General features: G+C 46.0%; 1 protein-coding gene across 3 annotated transcripts in view; it reads left to right on the forward strand.

Moving 5' to 3' along the window:
- Window positions 1–18245: 18245 nt before the first annotated feature.
- The window catches only part of TRIM44 (tripartite motif containing 44), a 104932-nt gene continuing 99538 nt past the window's right edge, over window positions 18246–23639 (forward strand). For all 3 annotated transcript variants that reach the window (XR_014712018.1, XM_084630763.1, XM_084630762.1), the window contains exon 1: window positions 18246–19017. Coding sequence is in view for 2 of the 3 variants with exons in the window: in XM_084630763.1 (XP_084486889.1) it covers window positions 18649–19017 (369 nt within the window). In the remaining variant the exon portion in view is untranslated. The remainder of the gene's footprint in view (window positions 19018–23639) is intronic.

Below are 23639 nucleotides of genomic sequence, written 5' to 3' on the forward strand. Positions count from 1 at the left end.
TAGTGGAAGGGTCAAAAAACAATAAATCTAAGTGAAGTGAGGGATGTTTAAGCTGGAGTAACTTATACAGGTTCCTCCATGTAAGTTACACCAACCTTACACTCCCTCAGACTCACATCACTTATCAATTCACAGCCCTTTACAAAGCTCTTCTGAATATGTCCCACTGGGCCAATGGGTTTGTCTACATGAACAAAAAGTTGCACGGTTGTAACTAAATCTACTGAATGTTAAAGCTGGCAAACGAATGCTCAGGTAGACAATGATGATTTCATGTTGGAGAATTATGCTTGTTTGGCCTGGAAGATAAAGACGATTTCTATTGAAATTTGAAGTTGGCTAATGGGTTTAGCCAAATTCAGCACCTCATATACAGTGGTGCTGCTAGTAGGGGTACAGTCATACCCCCTGGCTTGAAGTAGTAATAACAAACACCAAAGACTTGGTTTCCATGACTTCCATCAGCAGCACCCCGGCATAAACACATATGTATATATATTGAACAATGACAAAAGGAAGCACTGGTAAGATTCAGTGAAATGTAACCACTTGGCTAGACACATCCAAATGTAGGACCTGATTTTCTACTGTCTTGCCCCTTTTGTAGTAATTTGCCTCTGTGTAATGTGGGTGTAAAACTAAACTGAATCAGAATGGTAGCATGTTAGTCCCACTTTGCACTCACTTTTTGTTGGTGCAAATAATAAACAAGGGGCAAGGCAGCAGAGAATCAGTCCTGTCATTTTTTTTAATATGCACTGTATGCTATTGACTACCTAATTAAGGTAAAATACTATATCGGATTGATTATTTTAAAAGAAAATAAACCTTTATTAGCACATAAAGATAATGAAATTAAGTAATGACAAGTAGGGGAGACCTCTACAGATCATTTGATAACAAATGCAATTTAATGGCAAGTGTCATCTATTATTGTTAATGATTCCACTACTCAGGAAGGAATAGGGAAATCTAATTCTGATCTGACTCACCCCCAGTTTTACAGTCTGGTTCTTCTGCTTTATACCAATATAAGTCAGGGTAGCATCAGGTTTTGGAACTTATTTAACCCAGCACAAAGCTTTCCTGAGATTTGATCCTAGCCTGCTTTCAAATATTTTTCTTCTTTTTCCCACTGTTGCTTTTTGAAAATATTTATTTTCTTTGTGGATGGCTCTCCGGTTAGGACTAAACGGCTCATAACGGCAGCTAAGGCAGCCCGCAGCATTCAGATGCTCCTCACAGAGCCTCAAGTTTTGCTCTGTCAACACTTTTCTTAAGTGTGTTGCATTAAGAATTCTGTATGACATGTTTCCACCTCAAGGCAAAGTCTTCTTTTTCTCTCCTCTCTCTCGCTCTCTGACTTGAAACTTGAAGTCTTTTCACATCAAGTATTTAATTTTTCTTTGTTTGGGATAAAATGGTATGTAAAATATGTGTTTCCATGGATGCAAAACCCACAGAGCTTATTGATCCTCTTGCACAGGTAGTTTTCAACCAGGTAATCTAGCATTATACAGTATTAAGGCATGGATAGGGATGGGGCAAGGAGAAACAGCTTTTAAATTTTAAATTCACTCTGCTTGAAGGAAATGTATTGAAATAAATTTTAAAAAAGCCTTTTATCTAAAAGGAGAGTTGGCTGGACTGGTTTTAAATGTGTTGAGCAATATTCCTTTGTCAGGATTTAATTTTTCTTTCCCTGTATATTTTTTTAAATATCTTCACTGATAAAGACTGACAGCAGAACTCTTGTGTTTCCCAATGACTGAGTGGGATTGTTTGCCTTAAATAGGTTCCTAAACCAACTGCTTCTTTCTGACTCATTTTAAAACTGACATTTTCCCACACTGAGCCTGAGGTGGAATCCATGCGAGACTTTGAGGTACATTATGGATCAATGCTCAATTACTCCGTTTGCACCCCCTTCCAAAAATACATGTTCATGTTCTGTAAAAGCACCATAAACATGTATCTAAGAAGCTTGTCATGGAATCCCTCCTCATACCAGATGACCCCAGCTAAGAACTATATGAAGGCATTGGTGGCACATCTGGGGTCATACACTCAAATATGTAGAGCGTGCAGTTTCATCCCAGCGTCCTGTTCCAGAATGTCCTTTTGTGACTTCTGATTAAGAGGGCCTGTGAAATGGCTTCTTTGTAAGTTTCGCATAGGTAGCGGAATAGGAGAGGAAAAGTTCTGTCCTGCAGTTCCTCACAAGGCCCCAGGTTTTGTTTGTTTTTCAGTCTGATCTTTTAATCAGCACCTATATTTGGTTTCACCCTTTGAGCAGTAGGGCTCACTAATTGCACATCCCTAACTCTTATCATTATGGCATTTGCCTGCTGCATTCTTAATAGATCCCTAGTAGTGGGTCTACAGTAGGAGGGTATTCAGCAGGGATATGAATAGCCTGAAGTTTGATTCTGGGCTCTGCTCTGCCTGATATGCTTTGCTCCAGCAGCCGCTGACTGAGTGCACACAGCACCATTGGTGCACACAGCGCCTTTTGTGTAGGGGGAAACTGGTTGATGCAGAGCCATCAAAGTAGCTCTGCCATCTCTCCTCTTGACCCTAGTGTAGAGGGTGCTGTCTGTTAGGTAAAGAGTGAGTAGCAAGGGCATCCTCACACCCCACAATACCTGGCTGTCAAAACAGCCTATTGGGGCTGTTGCTAATTGGGCATAATAGCAGCCCCCAGGGCAAGACCCGCCCCCTGCCAGTCACAGGATTAGGGTAACACAAAGGTGGTGTCAAGTATCTCTAATAGTTCTCAGGGTATCCAGGACTGTGAGACACTTTGTTACCTCCTGCTTGTGCTTAGTTGGCTGTCGGCTTCCTAACCTAGCCACTCAAGCACTCTCCTCTGGGCTATGCCAGCTCTTACTTTGCATTGCAGATTAATAATAGGTGCACTCCAGAACTTGAGTCTTTCTGAAGCATTCCCCTGTGTGGAAAAGAGGAGACTAAGGGGGGATATGATAGAGGTATATAAAATCATGAGTGGTGTGGAGAAAGTGAATGAGGAAAAGTTATTTACTTGTTCCCATAATATAAGAACTAGGAGCCACCAAGTGAAATTAATGGGTAGCAGGTTTAAAACAAATAAAAGGAAGTTCTTCTTCACTCAGCACACAGTCAACCTGTGAAACTCCCTGCCTGAGGAGGTTGTGAAGGCTAGGACTATAACAGGGTTTAAAAGAGAACTGGATACATTCATGGAGGTTAAGTCCATTAATGGTTATTAGCCAGAATGGGCAAGGAATGGAGTCCCTAGCCTCTGTTTGTCAGAGGGTTGAGATGGATGGCAGGAGAGAGATCACTTGATCATTCCCTGTTAGGTTCACTCCCTCTGGGGCACCTGGCATTGGTCACTGTTGGTAGACAGGATACTGGGCTAGATGGACCTTTGGTCTGACCCAGTATGGCCATTCTTATGTTCTTATATCCAGCCCGTCACTGGCTACTCACAGAAATCCTAGGTCTGCTGTCCACAAAGAAACAGTGTATGCACCACATTGTAAGATTCAGCTCAAGACCAGTACTTCGCTTAACACCATAGCACTGAGACATACTTATAATAAAAATAAGAATACCTTCATAATCAAAGATTCATAATTCAAGTGATTGTGAGTAAGAATATTGGAAACAAATGGTTATATATAAAACAAAATCATAACACACTTGCTAGAGACTAAACTTAACTATCAGATAAACCTGTCTAGAAAAGTTTCTCTCAAAGTCTTTTGCAGCATTTCCAACCAAGATTGGCTGAAATTTTCATGAATGTAAATGTGCTGCCCATTTATTTCCTAGGTGCAGGAAGAGGGGATGTCTTCTTTGCCGCCTATCCCCAAAGTTCATTATCTATCCTTGTTTTTCCTGTGTGCTGTTTTTCCTATGTGCGGCATCTCTATTGATTTAACATGTCATTGTTAACATCTGACTTTGTATGTAAATGGGCATCCATTGTGTTAGCTTATAATGCTTAATTTACATCCTGACAGAGAAAGAAACATTTCTTACCGTCTGTCTGGAGGACTAGTTTTTCATCTCAGCCTTGATACAGACTTTAAAACTATATTTGCAATATATACATAACTCCTTACATACTGTCTGTATGTACATTTCACAATGATATTAATGACCCATGGAACCCTGGCTTTCATTTAAGACCTCTTGTGACATTCTTTGGTGGACTAGACTGTACATACCAGAATCAGGATATTCTCGTAAGCCCTTTGCCAGTTGGCATTAAGGGGTTCTTGAATCACAATAACGTGTGCCAGCTCTGCCCCCAACAAGTTCAAGAGCATTGACTCTATACTGTAGAATCAGGGCTTGGGTGTCTGAAAGGGGTAACAGAGAGATACAGTTACTCCCAACTGAGGGCATTCTTTCGGGGCACAATTCTGCTCCTTTGGAAGCCTCCCTCTCTCTCTCAGACTGAGATCTAGGATCTTCCTGAATTCTAATCCAAGTGTGCTCACAGGTTTGATCTGTGGCCTTGGACAAGTCATTTAGCATGTCTGCCACAGGTTTTCCATCGGTAAGTAGGACTAATTCTATTTAAGTACTGCACATGAGAGTTGTGAGGAGTAACTAAAGTCTGTACAGTTCTGTAGGAGAACTAAATATTAGCATTACATGACACTGTGTACATTCTATGTTTTTATGGCCACAAGTCTGGCATGCCCACATTACCTGGCAGTTGTGGTTTGTGGCACTTGGTATAACCCAAACAGCTCATAAGAACACTTTTCAATTCTAGAGAGAAACAGGCAGAAAATTTCTGGTTCATATATACTTTAAAAAATACTTCATAAAATCCCTTTAAGTTAATTTAAACCTTATTTTGTAATATCCTTTGTATTTTTGTGGCTTCATCTCCTTTCATTTCAGCAGTAGCGAACTTGCATTAGAACATCAATTTGCCCATCATAATTACATTGGACTGTGGCCTCCATAGAGCTGCACTAAAATTGTTTCTTTTCATTTTGTCTAAAGAGTGTAACATTGCTGCCATAGACTTGGACCATAATTGGTTCATTTCTTTCCAAATCATCTCTTCCCAGTAGGTTGAATTATAATTTCTTGCACTCATTCCTTACTGCTAGATACATAAGCTTCAATCCAGCTCAGAAGGCAAGTTCTCAGTTCAGTACCCTCTGTGACAGGATCCCCAGGTTGCAACCTGGGACTGTACCCCCAAAACTCTCTCCACCCTGGGCTCTCTCTCAATGCGTTGCTAATGACAAGCAGAAAGCCCCTCCAGGCGCTGTGATCACTCAACACAACCGCATGTTGAGCCCCACACTCTGCTATATTAGAAGATGAGCAGTGCAAATTTATTAATAATTGGTTCACCACTTCATCAATGTAAAGTGGATATACACCAGCCTTTGCAAACCTGAGCACATTTGCCACACATTAAAGGAAATTTATTGACTACAAAAGATAGTTTTTAAGTGATATTAAGTGACAGGCAAAAAGTCAGTTAATTACCAAAACAAAGAAAATATAAGCACACAGTCTAAACTCTCAACCCTATTAGACTGGGCAACAACTAGACTAAGCAGTTTTTCTCACCCCACTGGATATTGCAGTCTTCTCTGCTGGAGTCTTCAGTCTTCTTCTCAGTGTCTTTGTTGCTTGCAGCATAGGTGGGGGCAGGAGAAAGGCGAAGCATGGGTCTGCTATGTTCTGATTTATACCTTCAGTCCCATGTGCTTCAGGAACACACAAGTCCAGGCACGTCTGGGGGGCATTGCTGACTCTCCAGGCAAGGTTGAGCAATTCCCCTGGTGTGGCCTTATGCTGACGAGTCATTGAATTGTAGCTCCCTTGCTGGACAATGGTTGTTGATGGGTTGTCTGACACCCCGCTCGGGTGTTGGTTACTTTCCTTGCTGTTGCCTCTGGGGAGCTAATATCTGGCTGATTCCCCAACTTACAGCACGTTTTAGGGACAACCATACAACACAATTCTCATAACTTGTGCATAATGATATACATATATGGATAGAGAAATGACTTTCAGCAGATCATAAGCTTGCCCCTGATACCTTACAAGGCCTGCTTTATATGTAAGATCACGATTATATAAAAATAAGGAATACAGAGGGGTTACAGGCTGCTCCCCCACGGAACAGAATGTCACACCCCCTATATAAAAAAAAAAGTAGGGCACATCAGAGGAACCTGATCAACAATTTGCATGGTTAAGCATGTGGAACTGTTTACCTGCTCCAAAGGAACCTGGAACTAAATAAGCCTGGTGCCTGAATGAGATACTTATTCAAGAAGACAGGTCTCAGAGCAGCAGCCGTGTTAGTCTGTATTCGCTAAAAGAACAGGAGGACTTGTGGCACCTTAGAGACTAACAAAGTTATTTGAGCATAAGCTTTCGTGAGCTACAGCTCACTGCAATGCATCCGATGAAGTGAGCTGTAGCTCACGAAACCTGATGCTCAAATAAATTGGTTAGTCTCTAAGGTGCCACAAGTCCTCCTTTTCTTTTATTCAAGAAGAGTGATCCCTCTACTTTTGGGATGAAGGAGACATTAGGATATATGCAGAATGGATGTTAGCCATTGATTTCTTTGTTTCACACTTCAGAACATTATTTTCCAATAGGGCTGTCAGACCCTGATTACTCATGAGGGCTACGGTAGCAGAAAACTGCATTCTTCTTTCTAACTGAATTGGGGCTTTAATAAAGCTATTGTATTTGACCACCAGCTTAGGAAACCGTAATGTCACACAATAAGAAAAAATCACTAATGTTCATTGAACACATCACTCGTCTCTAGCTTCTGCCACCCTAGACAGAAGAGGAAAATTCTCTTTCTGTAATTGAAGTCTACATAACTGTATATTTAATTTTCACCTCCAGCACTTTTTCCAGTAAACTGTGTGATGTTTGCTAATTTCCTCTTAAAACCCGAGGTAATGCACACTTAAAGGGGCTGTCCTGCCTGTCAGCAGGAAAATAATTATCTGGGTTCCTTGAAAATAAAAACTTGCTTCTTCTCACTCAGATGGCTCTATTGGACCTGGGTCACCTCCCAAATACTTCCCATGCCCACAATGGTCTAAAGTGGACCTTGTAGATAGAAATATCATTACATTTTATTCTAAAATCGCTGAAGAGCAGAGGCACTGTGGCAACACACACTTTCCCTAGCCATGCCCCCAATATGTCACCTACTACAGGGACTGTGAGATATTCTCCCCTATCCAGGGACTATGCAGCAAGAATTCTTGGATTGACAGTTAAGCTGGCTTTCCTCCTGTGGTGTTAAGCAGGAGGAATGAGGTGCTTTAAAGTTCTTTGGACTAACGCCTTACTTTTCTAGGGAAGTAAATAGGCCAGGAAATGCCCAAAGCCATGGAAATTGTTGTGTACTTTCCCTTTCTTGAAACCTAGATCTGGATCCAAATTTTATAGCTAGCCTAATCTTTATAATGGGCTGTACAAAACCCCCATTTCCAAACACCTCAAAGATTGGGGTGTTCAAAATCTGCTTCTGGATCCAGATGGTTGTGGTTTGAGATTGTCTCTAGCTACAACTGAGAATAAATCCTGGCCAAATTCACCCTTGTAGAAACTGAGGCAAACTTGTGAGTCCTGCTGCTGTGGAAGCCCATCAAGTTCAAGAAACAGCTTACTCTCCTGCTGGCAAGCAAAAGTTGAACCACTTTTGCTAAGATCACATAGAAGACTTAAGGTCAGGCATTGCAATGCTGCGCTTAGGTGCCCTACTACTCCCTTATGGAAAAAACAGCTCCGAGTTAGGTGGTCAGGCTCCCTACACAATGCATGGAGAGAGTTAGGTGCCTGAGAATGGGATCCATAAAAGCCAGCATGCTGAGCAGGGAGCCACCTAAGCTACATGATAGGAAAATGATGAGGAGAAAGGTGAGGCCTAAGCCCCTCTTCCCCCCAGAAAGGCATGTAGACACCTAACTCTGGGCCAGAAGGAGGCACTTCTCTGTACTTGGGATTCGCAGCTGTCAAGGTTCCCTCCCCACTCTGAACTCTAGGGTACAGATCATAGAATCATAGAATATCAGGGTTGGAAGGGACCCCAGAAGGTCATCTAGTCCAACCCCCTGCTCAAAGCAGGACCAATTCCCAGTTAAATCATCCCAGCCAGGGCTTTGTCAAGCCTGACCTTAAAAACCTCTAAGGAAGGAGATTCTACCACCTCCCTAGGTAACGCATTCCAGTGTTTCACCACCCTCTTAGTGAAAAAGTTTTTCCTAATATCCAATCTAAACCTCCCCCACTGCAACTTGAGACCATTACTCCTCGTTCTGTCATCTGCTACCATTGAGAACAGTCTAGAGCCATCCTCTTTGGAACCCCCTTTCAGGTAGTTGAAAGCAGCTATCAAATCCCCCCTCATTCTTCTCTTCTGCAGGCTAAACAATCCCAGCTCCCTCAGCCTCTCCTCATAACTCATGTGTTCCAGACCCCTAATCATTTTTGTTGCCCTTCGCTGGACTCTCTCCAATTTATCCACATCCTTCTTGAAGTGTGGGGCCCAAAACTGGACACAGTACTCCAGATGAGGCCTCACCAATGTCGAATAGAGGGGAACGATCACGTCCCTCGATCTGCTCGCTATGCCCCTACTTATACATCCCAAAATGCCATTGGCCTTCTTGGCAACAAGGGCACACTGCTGACTCATATCCAGCTTCTCGTCCACTGTCACCCCTAGGTCCTTTTCTGCAGAACTGCTGCCTAGCCATTCGGTCCCTAGTCTGTAGCTGTGCATTGGGTTCTTCCGTCCTAAGTGCAGGACCCTGCACTTATCCTTATTGAACCTCATCAGATTCCTTTTGGCCCAATCCTCCAATTTGTCTAGGTCCTTCTGTATCCTATCCCTCCCCTCCAGCGTATCTACCACTCCTCCCAGTTTAGTATCATCCGCAAATTTGCTGAGAGTGCAATCCACACCATCCTCCAGATCATTTATGAAGATATTGAATAAAACCGGCCCCAGGACCGACCCTTGGGGCACTCCACTTGATACCGGCTGCCAACTAGACATGGAGCCATTGATCACTACCCGTTGAGCCCGACAATTTAGCCAGCTTTCTACCCACCTTATAGTGCATTCATCCAGCCCATACTTCCTTAACTTGCTGACAAGAATACTATGGGAGACCGTGTCAAAAGCTTTGCTAAAGTCAAGAAACAATACATCCACTGCTTTCCCTTCATCCACAGAACCAGTAATCTCATCATAAAAGGCGATTAGATTAGTCAGGCATGACCTTCCCTTGGTGAATCCATGCTGGCTGTTCCTGATCACTTTCCTCTCATGCAAGTGCTTCAGGATTGATTCTTTGAGGACCTGCTCCATGATTTTTCCAGGGACTGAAGTGAGGCTGACTGGCCTGTAGTTCCCAGGATCTTCCTTCTTCCCTTTTTTAAAGATTGGCACTATATTAGCCTTTTTCCAGTCATCCGGGACTTCCCCGGTTCGCCACGAGTTTTCAAAGATAATGGCCAGTGGCTCTGCAATCACAGCCGCCAATTCCTTCAGCACTCTCGGATGCAACTCGTCCGGCCCCATGGACTTGTGCACGTCCAGCTTTTCTAAATAGTCCCTAACCGCCTCTATCTCCACAGAGGGCTGGCCATCTCTTCCGCATTTTGTGATGCCCAGCGCAGCAGTCTGGGAGCTGACCTTGTTAGTGAAAACAGAGGCAAAAAAAAGCATTGAGTACATTAGCTTTTTCCACATCCTCTGTCACTAGGTTGCCTCCCTCATTCAGTAAGGGGCCCACACATTCCTTGGCTTTCTTCTTGTTGCCAACATACCTGAAGAAACCCTTCTTGTTACTCTTGACATCTCTGGCTAGCTGCAGCTCCAGGTGCGATTTGGCCCTCCTGATAACATTCCTACATGCCCGAGCAATATTTTTATACTCTTCCCTGGTCATATGTCCAACCTTCCACTTCTTGTAAGCTTCTTTTTTATGTTTAAGATCCGCTAGGATTTCACCATTAAGCCAAGTTGGTCGCCTGCCATATTTACTATTCTTTCGACTCATCGGGATGGTTTGTCCCTGTAACCTCAACAGGGATTCCTTGAAATACAGCCAGCTCTCCTGGACTCCTTTCCCCTTCAAGTTAGTCCCCCAGGGGATCCTGGCCATCCGTTCCCTGAGGGAGTCGAAGTCTGCTTTCCTGAAGTCCAGGGTCCGTATCCTGCTGCTTACCTTTGTTCCCTGCGTCAGGATCCTGAACTCAACCAACTCATGGTCACTGCCTCCCAGATTCCCATCCACTTTTGCTTCCCCCACTAATTCTACCCGGTTTGTGAGCAGCAGGTCAAGAAAAGCACCCCCCCTAGTTGGCTCCTCTAGCACTTGCGCCAGGAAATTGTCCCCTACGCTTTCCAAAAACTTCCTGGATTGTCTATGCACCGCTGTATTGCTCTCCCAGCAGATATCAGGAAAATTAAAGTCACCCATGAGAATCAGGGCATGCGATCTAGTAGCTTCCGTGAGCTGCCGGAAGAAAGCCTCATCCACCTCATCCCCCTGGTCCGGTGGTCTATAGCAGACTCCCACCACTACATCACTCTTGTTGCACACACTTCTAAACTTAATCCAGAGACACTCAGGTTTTTCTGCAGTTTCGTACCGGAGCTCTGAGCAGTCATACTGCTCCCTTACATACAGTGCTACTCCCCCACCTTTTCTGCCCTGCCTGTCCTTCCTGAACAGTTTATAACCATCCATGACAGTACTCCAGTCATGTGAGTTATCCCACCAAGTCTCTGTTATTCCGATCACGTCATAGTTCCTTGACATCACCAGGACCTCCAGTTCTCCCTGCTTGTTTCCAAGGCTTTGTGATGTGGGGACCAGCATGAAAGACCCCCTAAGCTTATTTCTACCAGCTTAGGTTAAAAACTTCCCCAAAGCACAAATCCTTCCTTGTTGTTGGATGGGTACTGCCGCCACCACAAAGTGAGTTAGACAAAGATTCAGGAAAAGGACCACTCGGTGTTCCTGTTTCCCTGAAATATCCCCCCAAGCACCTTCACCCCCTTTCCTGGAGAGCAGGGCCAGCTCTAGGATTTTTGCCGTCCCAAGCAAAAAAATTTTGGCCACCCATGGCTTTTTTGGTGCCCCTCCGCCCCAACTCCACCCCTTCCCCAAATCCCCAGCCCTGCCTGCTCTCCCCATTGCTTCCTGCGGCTCCCACCCCCTCCCACAACCCCCCACCTTAGCTCACCAGCCTGCTCCCCTGAACACACCGCTGCTCAGCTTTTCCCCCTCCCTCTCAGGCGAGGGAGATGCAGTGCATTCAGGGGAGCAGGCGGAGCGGAGGTGAGCAAGGGCAGGGGGGAGCGCAGGAAGTAACAGGAGGTAGAGGAACCTCTCCCTGCCCCAGCTCACCTCCGCTCCACCACCACTGCCTCCCCCGAGTGCGCTGCCGCTCGGCTTCTTCTCCCTCCCTCCCAGGCTTGCCGTGCCAAACAGCTGTTCCGAGCACGGCAAGCCTGGGAGGGAGGGGGAGAAGCGAAGCGGCAGCGGCGTGCTCAGGGGAGAAGGCAGAGGCGAGCTGGGGCAGCGGGGGCACATTTCTAGGGGCAGCATGGCCGGCGCCACAATACCGCCCTGAGAAATGTGCCGCCCCAAGCACCTGCTTGTTTTGCTGGTGCCTAGAGCCGGCCCTGCTGGGGAGGCTTGAGAATAATCTACCAACCAAATAGGTAAACCAGATTCTTAAAAAACAGAACTTTGTTATAAAGAAAAAAAAGTAAAAGACGCACAAATCAGGATGGAAGGTAACTTTCCAGGGTAATCAAATTCAAAACACAGAGGATTCCCCTCTGGGCAAAACTTTAAAGTTACAAAAAAAAAAAACCCAAACAAACAGGGATAAACCTCCCTCTTACTACAGGGAAAATTCACAAGCTAAAAACAAAAGATAATCTAATGCACCTTGCCTTATTTACTTACTCTTTTTGCAATATTGAGACTCATTTTAGGAGAAGGAGTTTTCTGACCTGATGCTTCTCTGCTTCCCCAGAAAACACACAAACAAAGCCTTCCCCCCAGATTTGAAAGTATCTTCTTTCCCCATTGGTCCTTTTGGTCAGGTGCCAACCAGGTTATCTGAACTTCTTAACCCCTTACAGGTAAGGAGGAATTCTGGGCTACCCTTAGCTGTATGGTTGTGACAACAGCCATGAATCCTCTCCTGGAATTAGGCATCCTAAGCCTTTTCTCTCAAAAAAATGAGGAGGAGGAGCTGTGGCCCTTATTTATAACCTTGAGCCCAGTGGTTAGAGCACTCATCCAGGGTGTGGAAGACCATAGAATCATAGAATATCAGGGTTGGAAGGGACCCCTGAAGGTCATCTAGTCCAACCCCCTGCTCGAAGCAGGACCAATTCCCAGTTAAATCATCCCAGCCAGGGCTTTGTCAAGCCTGACCTTAAAAACCTCTAAGGAAGGAGATTCTACCACCTCCCTAGGTAACGCATTCCAGTGTTTCACCACCCTCTTAGTGAAAAAGTTTTTCCTAATATCCAATCTAAACCTCCCCCACTGCAACTTGAGACCATTACTCCTCGTTCTGTCATCTGCTACCATTGAGAACAGTCTAGAGCCATCCTCTTTGGAACCCCCTTTCAGGTAGTTGAAAGCAGCTATCAAATCCCCCCTCATTCTTCTCTTTTGCAGGCTAAACAATCCCAGCTCCCTCAGCCTCTCCTCATAAGTCATGTGTTCCAGACCCCTAATCATTTTTGTTGCCCTTCGCTGGACTCTCTCCAATTTATCCACATCCTTCTTGTAGTGTGGGGCCCAAAACTGGACACAGTACTCCAGATGAGACCTCACCAATGTCGAATAGAGGGGAACGATCACGTCCCTCGATCTGCTCGCTATGCCCCTACTTATACATCCCAAAATGCCATTGGCCTTCTTGGCAACAAGGGCACACTGCTGACTCATATCCAGCTTCTTGTCCACTGTCACCCCTAGGTCCTTTTCCGCAGAACTGCTGCCTAGCCATTCGGTCCCTAGTCTGTAGCTGTGCATTGGGTTCTTCCGTCCTAAGTGCAGGACCCTGCACTTATCCTTATTGAACCTCATCAGATTTCTTTTGGCCCAATCCTCCAATTTGTCTAGGTCCTTCTGTATCCTATCCCTCCCCTCCAGCGTATCTACCACTCCTCCCAGTTTAGTATCATCCGCAAATTTGCTGAGAGTGCAATCCACACCATCCTCCAGATCATTTATGAAGATATTGAACAAAACCGGCCCCAGGACCGACCCTTGGGGCACTCCACTTGATACCGGCTGCCAACTAGACATGGAGCCATTGATCACTACCCATTGAGCCCGACAATCTAGCCAGCTTTCTACCCACCTTATAGTGCATTCATCCAGCCCATACTTCTTTAACTTGCTGACAAGATTCAGATTGCCCCTCTGCCTGATTCAAGCAGGGATTTTAATCACACCTGAGGAGAGCATCCTAACCACTGGGCCATGAAGTATTCTGGGGGGGTCTCTCTCAATTTCTTCTGTTGAAGCTGTTCCACTTTGTATAAATAACTAAATATTCATTGGGCTAGATGAAGAGTGAGTATGACTCTGTGTTCTAGTGCTTAGGGCACTCACCTGGTACATAGGACTCAGACTAAAATTCATGTCCCTGTTGAACTTGAATCTCCCAAAGTTAATAGGGGCCCACTACCACTTGTGTTCTGTTAGCTGACCTCTGAGAATGCCTACCAGATTGGGTCCTGCAGGTCAGATAGGTGGGGAAATGCATAGTTTGAGGATCCTGCCAAGGCTTAGGCATTTGTATGATGGGACTGAGGCAGCTGTGCACATGCCCTGTGGTAGATCTTTACATGCCTAATGGACTGTACCAGCAGAAACTTACAGAATTAGGTGGCAGCTACAGAATTAGGTGGCACCTGAGCAGGGGTTTTGAAGATCTAAATTTTGGACTTAGGTGTCTAAAATAGCAGTTAGGTGTATAAATCCCTTTGTGGATCTAGTCCTTTAGCCCTAAAAAAGGGCACACTGGATCTTATTGAGTACAATGTTTCAGTACAGCATTAATAAAACCAAATGTCTTCAAGGAAAAATTTGATACAACTAACAATGTTACATTAGCTTTATTTCAATGTAATGAAAAGAGCACTACAGGAAACTGCTAGTAAACACTTTATCCAGGCTTCTCTTAAGAGCGCTTCTTGGTCAATTATGCCACCATAGAATACATCACCTTCACTCTCCAAAAAACCTACTAAAAGGGACAAAAATTAGAGGACATGACTAACATGGCTACATGATTAAAGATAAATGGATGATTGTTTTTGAGTAGCAAATCATCCTGGATAAATAATAAAAGGCTTATAAATATGTATGATTATATTTCATGTTAGAAGTTCTATTTACAAGGCAAAATGCAGCAATACTTTACAAAAAGGACTATTAAGAAATAGTTTGATCCATAATAATAAGTCTCTGTGGTTCAAAGTGGTTTTGCTCTTGTCATATTAATTTTGTGTGCACATGTGGGTAAGTGAGTAAGGGTAAGTGAATACAATTAACACAAAAAGAAAAGGATTACTTGTGGCACCTTAGAGACTAACCAATTTATTTGAGCATAAGCTTTCATGAGCTACAGCTCACTTCATCGGATGCATACTGTGGAAACTGCAAAAGACATTATATACACAGAGACCATGAAACAATACCTCCTCCCACCCCACTCTCCTGCTGGTAATAGCTTATCTAAAGCGATCACTCTCCTTACAATGTGTATGATAATCAAGTTGGGCCATTTCCAGCACAAATCCAGGTTTTCTCACCCTCCGCCCCCCCCCCCCCCCAAACTCACTCTCCTGCTGGTAATAACTTGGATTTGTGCTGGAAATGGCCCACCTTGATTATCATACACATTGTATCCGATGAAGTGAGTTGTAGCTCACGAAAGCTCATGCTCAAATAAATTGGTTAGTCTCTAAGTTGCCACAAGTACTCCTTTTCTTTTTGGATAAGCTATTACCAGCAGGAGAGTGAGTTTGTGTGTGTGGGTTTTGGAGGGGGGGGGGGTGAGAAAACCTGGATTTGTGCTGGAAATGGCCCACCTTGATTATCATACACATTGTAAGGAGAGTGATCACTTTAGATAAGCTATTACCAGCAGGAGAGTGGGGTGGGAGGAGGTATTGTTTCATGGTCTCTGTGTATATAATGTCTTCATCGGATGCATACTGTGGAAACTGCAGAAGTGAGCTGTAGCTCATGAAAGCTTATGCTCAAATAAATTGGTTAGTCTCTAAGGTGCCACAAGTACTCCTTTTCTTTTTGCGAATACAGACTAACACGGCTGTTACTCTGAAACCTACAATTAACACAATTCATCAAACAGCATTTGTGGATTATGGTCAGGCAATATAGGCAGTGTAGAGGTTAAATCACAGTTTTTCTAATGAGACTAGCAGTTTACATTCTTTCATGAGCACGGAATATTCGCAACAGCTGGGATTCTTTCATTCACAATATTCTGAAATGGATTTATTCTGCAAGGGGACATCACATTTCGCTGCAGTGAGCTCTAATAAGACAAGATATTGGCTAATATAGCAACAGCAGGAGATCAGATTAGGTGATCTTGTGGGCACACCTGGTAAAATGAAATCAGTCAAAGTCTAGCTGCATATGAATATTGTATATATTGTGTGCAGGATTATCTGCATTAGACTGTGTATAATGCTAACTAGCTAAAAGCTCCCCTGCCCCTTCTTGAGTTTACTCCTTTCATTACTTCTCCAGGAAAAGCAAATTTCTCATTACTTACTAATCAGTATACCCAAAGTTAGAGTGATATGGAAATAAAGAAATAGCTCACTGATCACATGAAAAGGTTCCATGCATGGAGGGAAAACCAGCATCCACTTAGCAAAGGAAAGTAACTGCCACATGGGCTGACAAAGCTTCTGTAATGTTTGTGAAAATATTGTTCCAAGGGAAGGTGCAGATGCAGAGTAAGGGGTCCCAGTTTGCACTTAATAGAAAACACTTCCCCTTGTGACAGCCCCAGATAGGTGTTAATGGATTCTGATTAATACCTTAGTTCACTGTGTGCTGAACATATGAGGCTGTATTCTGATCTCAGTAATACTAGGGTAAATTGGAGGTAGCTCAGTGTATTTTCCTCCAGTGTAACTGAGATCAGAATCTAGCCCAAGGTGCACTGGCTGCAAAGTTCAGCTACGTATTCCAATCATTTGAAGCAGAAGAAAAACTGGATTTGCAAAAACTGTTGAAGACACTGGGACAATCTTAATGTTGCCATCCCTCACAGTTTTATTGCAAGTGACCAATCTTCACAATCTTATTGCAAGTCTCACAATATCTGGAGCTTTTCTTAAAGCCTAGCTTCTAGATCCATGTGATTAGACAAAAAAAAGTAGCGTTTTTTAAGCCCTCAGGGTTGCCGAGAAACACTTGAAAATGTGACCCCCAGTGCAACCTGCAGACTCAGAAACCAAAGGAAAATAAAAATAACCTTTTTAAAAAATTGTGATTTTTTTTTAAGCCAAACTCAGGATTTGGGGGAGGAGAGGAGCTGTACAAGGCCACACCGCACAGAAGTCACTATTTTGAAGAGTGCACTGCCCTGCTCTCACTGGAGTGACCTTGCATGCAGGGTGTGTGTGAGGTCACACCAGCAGAGGCGAAGCATCGAGTTCTTCAAAATGGCAGCCCCCATCCATGATACCAGACAAAACTGCGTCCAGTTTTGTCTCCATACTGGAAAGGGGACGCAACCACGGAAAAAGAGGGGTTTCTGGTTTAAAGCCAGATGAATGGCCTGCCTAGATGGAGGTCTTGCTCCAGATTCTGTTACCAGATCTCAATGCTGGCAGCAAAGCAGAATATTTGGTAGCATCATGTAGCTAGAAGGGAGTTGGAAGGTCTCAGGCCTGCTGTGAGAATAGTGGCTTCCTAAAATGGTGTAACTCATACGTTCCTATTGGTATTGCTATTAGGTTTCTAATCCTCTTGAGGCCACTACAGACAAGGGGCCTGATTCTTTTCTTGCTTAAGCAAGCAAAACTCCACTGGCTTCACAGCAGTTATTCCCCACTGATGCTAGGGTGACTAGGTGTCTGGTTTTGACCAGAACACACAGTCAAAAAGGGACCCTGGCGGCTCCACCCAGCACCGATGACCAGGCCGTTAAATGTCCTGTGGGTCTAAGGCAGGCTAGTCCCTACCTGTCCTGGCTCTGCACTGCGCCCCAGAAGCAGCCAGCAATTCTGGCTCCTAGACAAGGGGGACCCACCAGGCTCCGTACGTTACCCCCGCCCTGACCACTGTCTTTGCACTCCCATTGGCCGGGAACCATGGCACAGCACAGAGTTAGCACAGGCAGAAAGCCTACCTTAGCCCCTGCACTGTGTCACTGACTGGGAGCCGCAAGGGATAAGCCCGTGCTCCAACCCCTGCCCCAGCCCTGAGCCCCCCCAAAACGCAGAGCCCCCTTCTGCACCCCAAACCCCTCATCCCTGGCCCCATCCCAGAGCCCACATCCCCAGATGGAGACCTCACCCCTCCTGCACCCCAACCCAGAGTCTCCTCCCACACCCTGAACCCTGCATCCTCAGCCCCACCCCAGAGTCTGCACCCCCCTCCTAGTGAAAGCGACGGAGGGAGGGGGAATATAGTGCGGGGGGGAGGGCCTCAGGGAAGGGGTGGGGCTAGGGTGTTTGGTTTTGTGTAATTAGACAGATGGCAACCCTAACTGATGCTGAACTTAGTCTCTAAGCACCTTGCCCTAGGAAACATACAACAGAGTGAGATTTTTAAATGAGTCACTGAAACGGAGTGTTGTTGCCACCGTGTTGGTCCCACACCTGAAGCAGAGCTCTGTGTAAGCCTGAAAGCTTTGTCTCTCTCTCACCAACAGAAGCTAGTCCAATAAAAGATATTACCTCACCCACCTTGTCTCACTGACACACACACACACATTTTTCATCATACCAAGAGGGAGATACCTTAAAAAAAAACTACCTTAAAATTTAATCCCAGCAGGTGAGGGATTTCCCCTTCAAATCAGCATGTTCTGAGAGAGCTGATGCTTCCTGCGGTCTTAAAGGGAGGAGAGGGGAAAGAAGAAGAAGAAGAAAAAAAGGCCACTGCCACTTTAAATGACTCAGGAAGTAAAAACCAGGATGGCCTGAACTTTAAAAGTGAAAGTAGCTGCTAATGTGCATTGGGCCCTGCTGCTTGGTTTAAGGGAGCAACTGAGATCCCAGCACCCTGCTCATGAAAACTAAGGGGAGTGAGGTTATTCTGGCGTGTTAAATCCCAGTTGCTCAGAAGGTGGGAGACGGAGGGGGATCAGGCTGGGAGCTCAGCCAGAAACAGCAAAGGGATTGTGGCTGGAGAAGAGGAAGCAGAGCAACTGGGCCGTTCAAGTGTCGCAGGGCAGAGAGCAGCTGGAGGCTTGTGCTGGAAGCCGCTTCCCAGCAGAGAGGCAGCAGTTATCCCCCCGAGCTGAGAGCTGCGGCAGGAAAGCGACCAGGCCGGGCAGGGGGCTGCAGCCCCAGCCAGGCCACCCCGGGAGAGGCTCGCCATGGCCTCTGAGGCGGGGGAGCGCGCCGAGGAGCTTCCCCCCGACGGCACGTGCGATGTCTGCGAGCCCGATGAAGCCAAGAGCGCGGTGGGGGTGTGCGAGGAGTGCGGCTTCTCCTTCTGCCAGCCCCACGCCGAGGAGCACGGCCAGAAGTTCGCGGCCCACCGCCTGCGGGGCCCCGCCTCGGGCGGCGAGGAGCTGGAGGAAGAGGCGCCCAAGCTGGAGCGGAAGAAGTGCGAGGAGCACGGGCAGGAGCTGAGCCTGTACTGCAAGGAGCACGAGAAGATCATCTGCGTGCTCTGCGCCGTCACCGGCAACCACCGGCAGCACCAGCTCATCACCCTGGATGAAGCCTACCAGGCCATGAGGGTAAGCGCCTCCGTCCCTGCCTCGAGCCTCTCCAACAGGGGCAGGGCTCCTCCTGCCTTCCCCCGGGTTCTCACCGCCCTGGGACCTTCTCCTCTGCTCTGGGGGTGTCGGAGGAGGAGCTCCACTGAAGTGGCAGCATTGCACCGATGTTGTGAGTGGAGCCCCATTGCACACCCTGGGGAAACTGAGGCGCGAAGAGGGGCAGTCGCTCTCTTTGCTGGGCTGTTACGCAGTGTGTCAGTTTCAGGGTCCAGTATAGCCTGCCAGAATGTGCGTGGTGGTGTTAGGCCAGACTCACTGTTGCCCCATGTGTCCTCACCCCTTATGGCTCCCCATCACACTGACCCATAAACAGAAGGCTGGAAAGAGATGGCGAAAGAAGGGGCAAAGGGGCTTTAGAGCAGGCCCAAGGTACCTCTTTAGGATGGTGTAATCTCATGTCTGCCCCATACCAGTGCAAGAGACAGTCCACACTCATATATTGGGTGTTGGTTGCCTGAGACGGTCCTGCACTCCAGCAGTTCCCCATTGCCACAAGCTCCTTTGGGACTATGGCATTAGGGGATGTAAAATTAGGTTAATGCTCAGGACTGCAGTATTCTGCATCGGAAGCTGAACTGGCCCTTGGTACTCCTGAACAAGGGAGGCACAAGCAACCTCCCCTTCGCCTTTGTGTCGGTATAGAGGTTAATTCCCCTGATGATACCTAGGAGTTCATAGGCTATTATGGGCTTGATTTTCCTCTTGCACAAGTTGACACTGGAGTAACGCCACTGATGCCAGTGAAGTTGCTTTTCAATCCCATCAGAACCTCAAGAGAGTAAGGCCTCTATCTTTTTGTCTTTACAGTGCACCCAGGAAACAGACATAACCAAATTCTCTATTGTGTATTGCTTCTGACAATCCACATATAAGTCACAGCCAACTTTTGCAGTGTTGAGTTGTGAAGCTTTCATTTGGACCCATCAGTAGGCTGCATATTGGAAGCATGGTTGTTAATGCACTCTAAGGCCTGATCCATGCTGCAAAGTTTTATCTGTAAAACTTGCCTTCTGTTGGCCCACAGGCTGTATGCAGTGTGTTCCTTCTTAGAGATCCTAGGGAGGTTTTGTCTTTCAGCATTTCCATGCCTGCCCCAAAGGGATAGTTTGTGGTGTCTTTAATATCCTTGGCAAAGCAATAATTTCTGGGACCTTTTTCCACATACTGGCATCACATCTGACCTGCCCTTCCTCTGATGAGAGCATTTTCTATACTGAAATGAAGTGAGTTAGAAACGAAATCCCAGGGTCTGTCACTGCAGACTCAAAAAGCAACCAGTCAGACCAAGGTTCTTTTCTCTGCTTCTGTGTTACTTGGGGCAGTTACAGGGGCATATGTGAGTTGGCCCCAGGGAATTATCAATAGACTGCTTCTTTCTCCATCTCTTCCCACCCTTCTGTTTATGGGTGAGTAAGATGGGCAGTCATAAGGGGAGAGGACACATGAGACAAGAATCAAGAAAGAAGAGAGGGGGAAGAAAACGTACATGGTTTAGAGAGTAGGGAAAGAGACCCGGTGAGATGGCAGCAACAGTGCTGGGGCATTGGCATGTGAGGACATAGAGAAAGGTAACCAGCCACCAATCAGTTGTAAAGAGCATCTCCAATGGTGGGACAAAACATGGGAACTATGGAATAAAATCCATAGGCAAGCAGCTCTCGGTAAATGTAATATTGCTGGGTTTCCTTGGGACAACTGTTTGTCCTCCCCTCCTGTATTCTATCTGTCTGCTCCAGTCTGATGTTTAGAGAGGCTATTGACATGTATAAGCCTCTTATTCTCTGAAGTGGGAAATTCTTGCATATTTCAGTAGCCTGCTGTTGCAGTGTGCCCTGGCAAATCAAGACACAGCTGGTAGTTTAATTTTAGGCCTCCCTTCCAGCCTTCATGATTGTTTTTCTGCAATCCCCTGAAAAGTGCTGCTCTGTCTCTTAGGAAGTGTGGGAGTTTTTAAAGACATGGTGTTAATTTTCTAAGTATCAAAATAGAAAGGGGGGAAAATACACAGACATGCTGCTTCCTCTTTGTTCACTGCAGATTTATTTGCTCCACTAACAGGCAAAATGACTAGCTAAAGGACTGGTAGCTCCTCTGGGTACATCTACACTGCAGCTACGAGCTTAGAGGGTCGAGTGGGCTGGGGATCCCGAGCTCCAGCCCATGCTGCTAAGCCCACACTGCTATTTTAAGTGTGTTAACACAAGCTCTGCTAGCTCAAATCCATCTACCCAGGCTGAGAGGCTTGCTCCCTGCTGCAGTGTAGACATACCTTCGGCCTACCCAGCTGTTGCCTTTCTGCTGCACATTTCTGAAGCCTTCTCCCATAGTTCCATAAAGCATGGACTGGATGATTCAGGGGGATTGGTAGTAAGATATTAAAAGCCTCTAAGTTGTATCCAACTCATTAGTTGCTGCTGTTGATTAGCTGAGAGTTTCTACCATCTGATGGCTGCTGGGTGGCCTGTGTGAAATACATTTGTTGGCTCATTCCAGTCTCACAGTCTAAATCATAAATATTGCTAGTGCCCGTAGCGCTGTTGTTGGCAGTCTCAGCAGAAGGGCCACTGAGAGCAGGCTCCTCTCCAACTCCGAGAGTTGGTCCCTTTGATCTGGGTTGCAGCCCATGGGGAAAGCCTGTCTGGCTGCTTTCCTTGTATTGCCTGTTTTCTGTCTCAAGTTGGGACTTCAGTCTCCAGGGCTGTCAAGACAGCTCCTGTTCTAAGCACTAAATTCACATGCACAATGTTTTCTTGAAGAGGTGGGTGGGGGAGAGATCTACAAATTCTGCAGGAATGCTTCCAAGCCCATCCGTGTTTCAGTGTCTCAGATTGTTATTGTGCTTCCCTTAGAAGAAGTGAAAGCTTCTGTAACAAAGACTCCACTAGCTGCAATCCATCCACAATCCACCCATTCGCAGAGGTGAAGGGGCTGGATAACAGACTGAAATCTTGTTCTTGTTTGTCAAAGTCCTTCTTTGGCTAAGGGTTCCAAGTCCCAGAAAATTAAAGATGGGCCTGACCTGCTAAATTGGAATCTGAATCCAAGCATTGCCAAGGTTGGAGGAGGTGAAGGGTGGTGGTTCTGTTAATGAATTTTTGGTTTGAAAGAGAAGTATATGGTCTGACCCCTGGAGAGAACCTTATGTTTTTTTGAAATTGGTATAGGATTTTCTTTTGGCGCTCAAATAGTTGCTGATTAGAACAAGGCAAGTAATGCAACAGGATTAATGAATGCCCATTTCATTGAGGGACTTACTTCAGATGTGCTGAACACCCATCGCTTCCAGTGACTTGAACTGGAGCTGTGGGTCCTTAGCATCTCTTTAAAAACAAGGGGTGGGATCCTTCCCCCTGCCCCCTCCATTCCAGCTCCTTTGTTCAGGGTAAAAAGGCTGAAATGGTGTAAGCGGCTCTAAAAGCCCCGGATCTGGAAGGGACAGGTCTGGGGCAGGTATTGTGGAGACAGCCATAAGGAGTCCTTGAGAGTTAGCCTTCACAAGCCCTGGCATTGGGGGCAGGGGTGACAGGGTGTGTTGCAGCAAGCAGACAGTTTGGGGCAGTGTTGCCAGTTTAGCAAATTTGTTGCTAATCTAGCATCTTTTTAGGTCTTCAAAAGATTTTTTTCAGGCTTTCCTGCACCAAGTCTCTGAACAGTGACTTATAAATAAATTTGTGGATACTCTGGTGACACTTGCTTTTGCCCATGCTCAGGGAGTGAGCTTCAGTTCCGGTCAGGCCTTGCTTGGAGTTGGAGGCACCTGTCCATGCACACGTCAGGGGTGTCAGAATTTGGCAGGAGGGGAGCGAGGGGAAATGCAGTGACACCAGTTGCTCCTTGCATACCTGTAGGCAGCGGCAAGCACCTGCTGCAGTCTGACCTGTTGTCACTCAGGACCCAGCTGTGTGGAGGATGGAGCCTCTGGCTGCAAATGGTCCCACTGGGCTCAGCAGGGAAGAGACTCTCAGCACTGAGCTACCTGCCTCCCCCACCTCTTGCAGGCACTTACCATGCAGCACCTTGCATTCCTGTAGACACGCAGCACCCACCAGCCCCTGGCATCCCCCAGACACCCAGCACACATCAATCCCCCCATAGACGTTGATCACCCACAGCCCTTTACAAAGGGTCATTTACGATGAATATGGAATCAACATCATCTCAACACAACAACCAAATACAACTCAAATAGATCCTGAATCCTCTGCTGTGCAGCTGTGAAACATGGACATTATGTTGCTCAGACTGGACAAAGCTGGAGGCTTTCCACACAAAATGCCAACATCGTATATTGGGCATAAAGTGGAATGACTTTCTTTGTAATGCAGATGTTTATTGTTGCTCCAGTCTACAGACTACTGGGTCCATTGTCCATAACCGGCATTTTACGCTTTTCAGACATATCGCCAGAATGCCACAAGGCATTCCAGCAAACTCCATTTTCTGGGTGGCTTGTAACATCCAGGATATAATTCCACTAACTGAGGGGTGGAGGCAACCCAGAGGCAGACCTCCCCCCCCTCCCCACAAATTACATGGGTGCATCAAGTCTGTTCCAACATCGAACTTTCAGTTGGTTAAGC

The sequence above is a fragment of the Lepidochelys olivacea genome (genome assembly GCF_965140295.1).
Source record: "Lepidochelys olivacea isolate rLepOli2 genome assembly, chromosome: 6".
NCBI lineage: Eukaryota > Metazoa > Chordata > Testudines > Cheloniidae > Lepidochelys > Lepidochelys olivacea.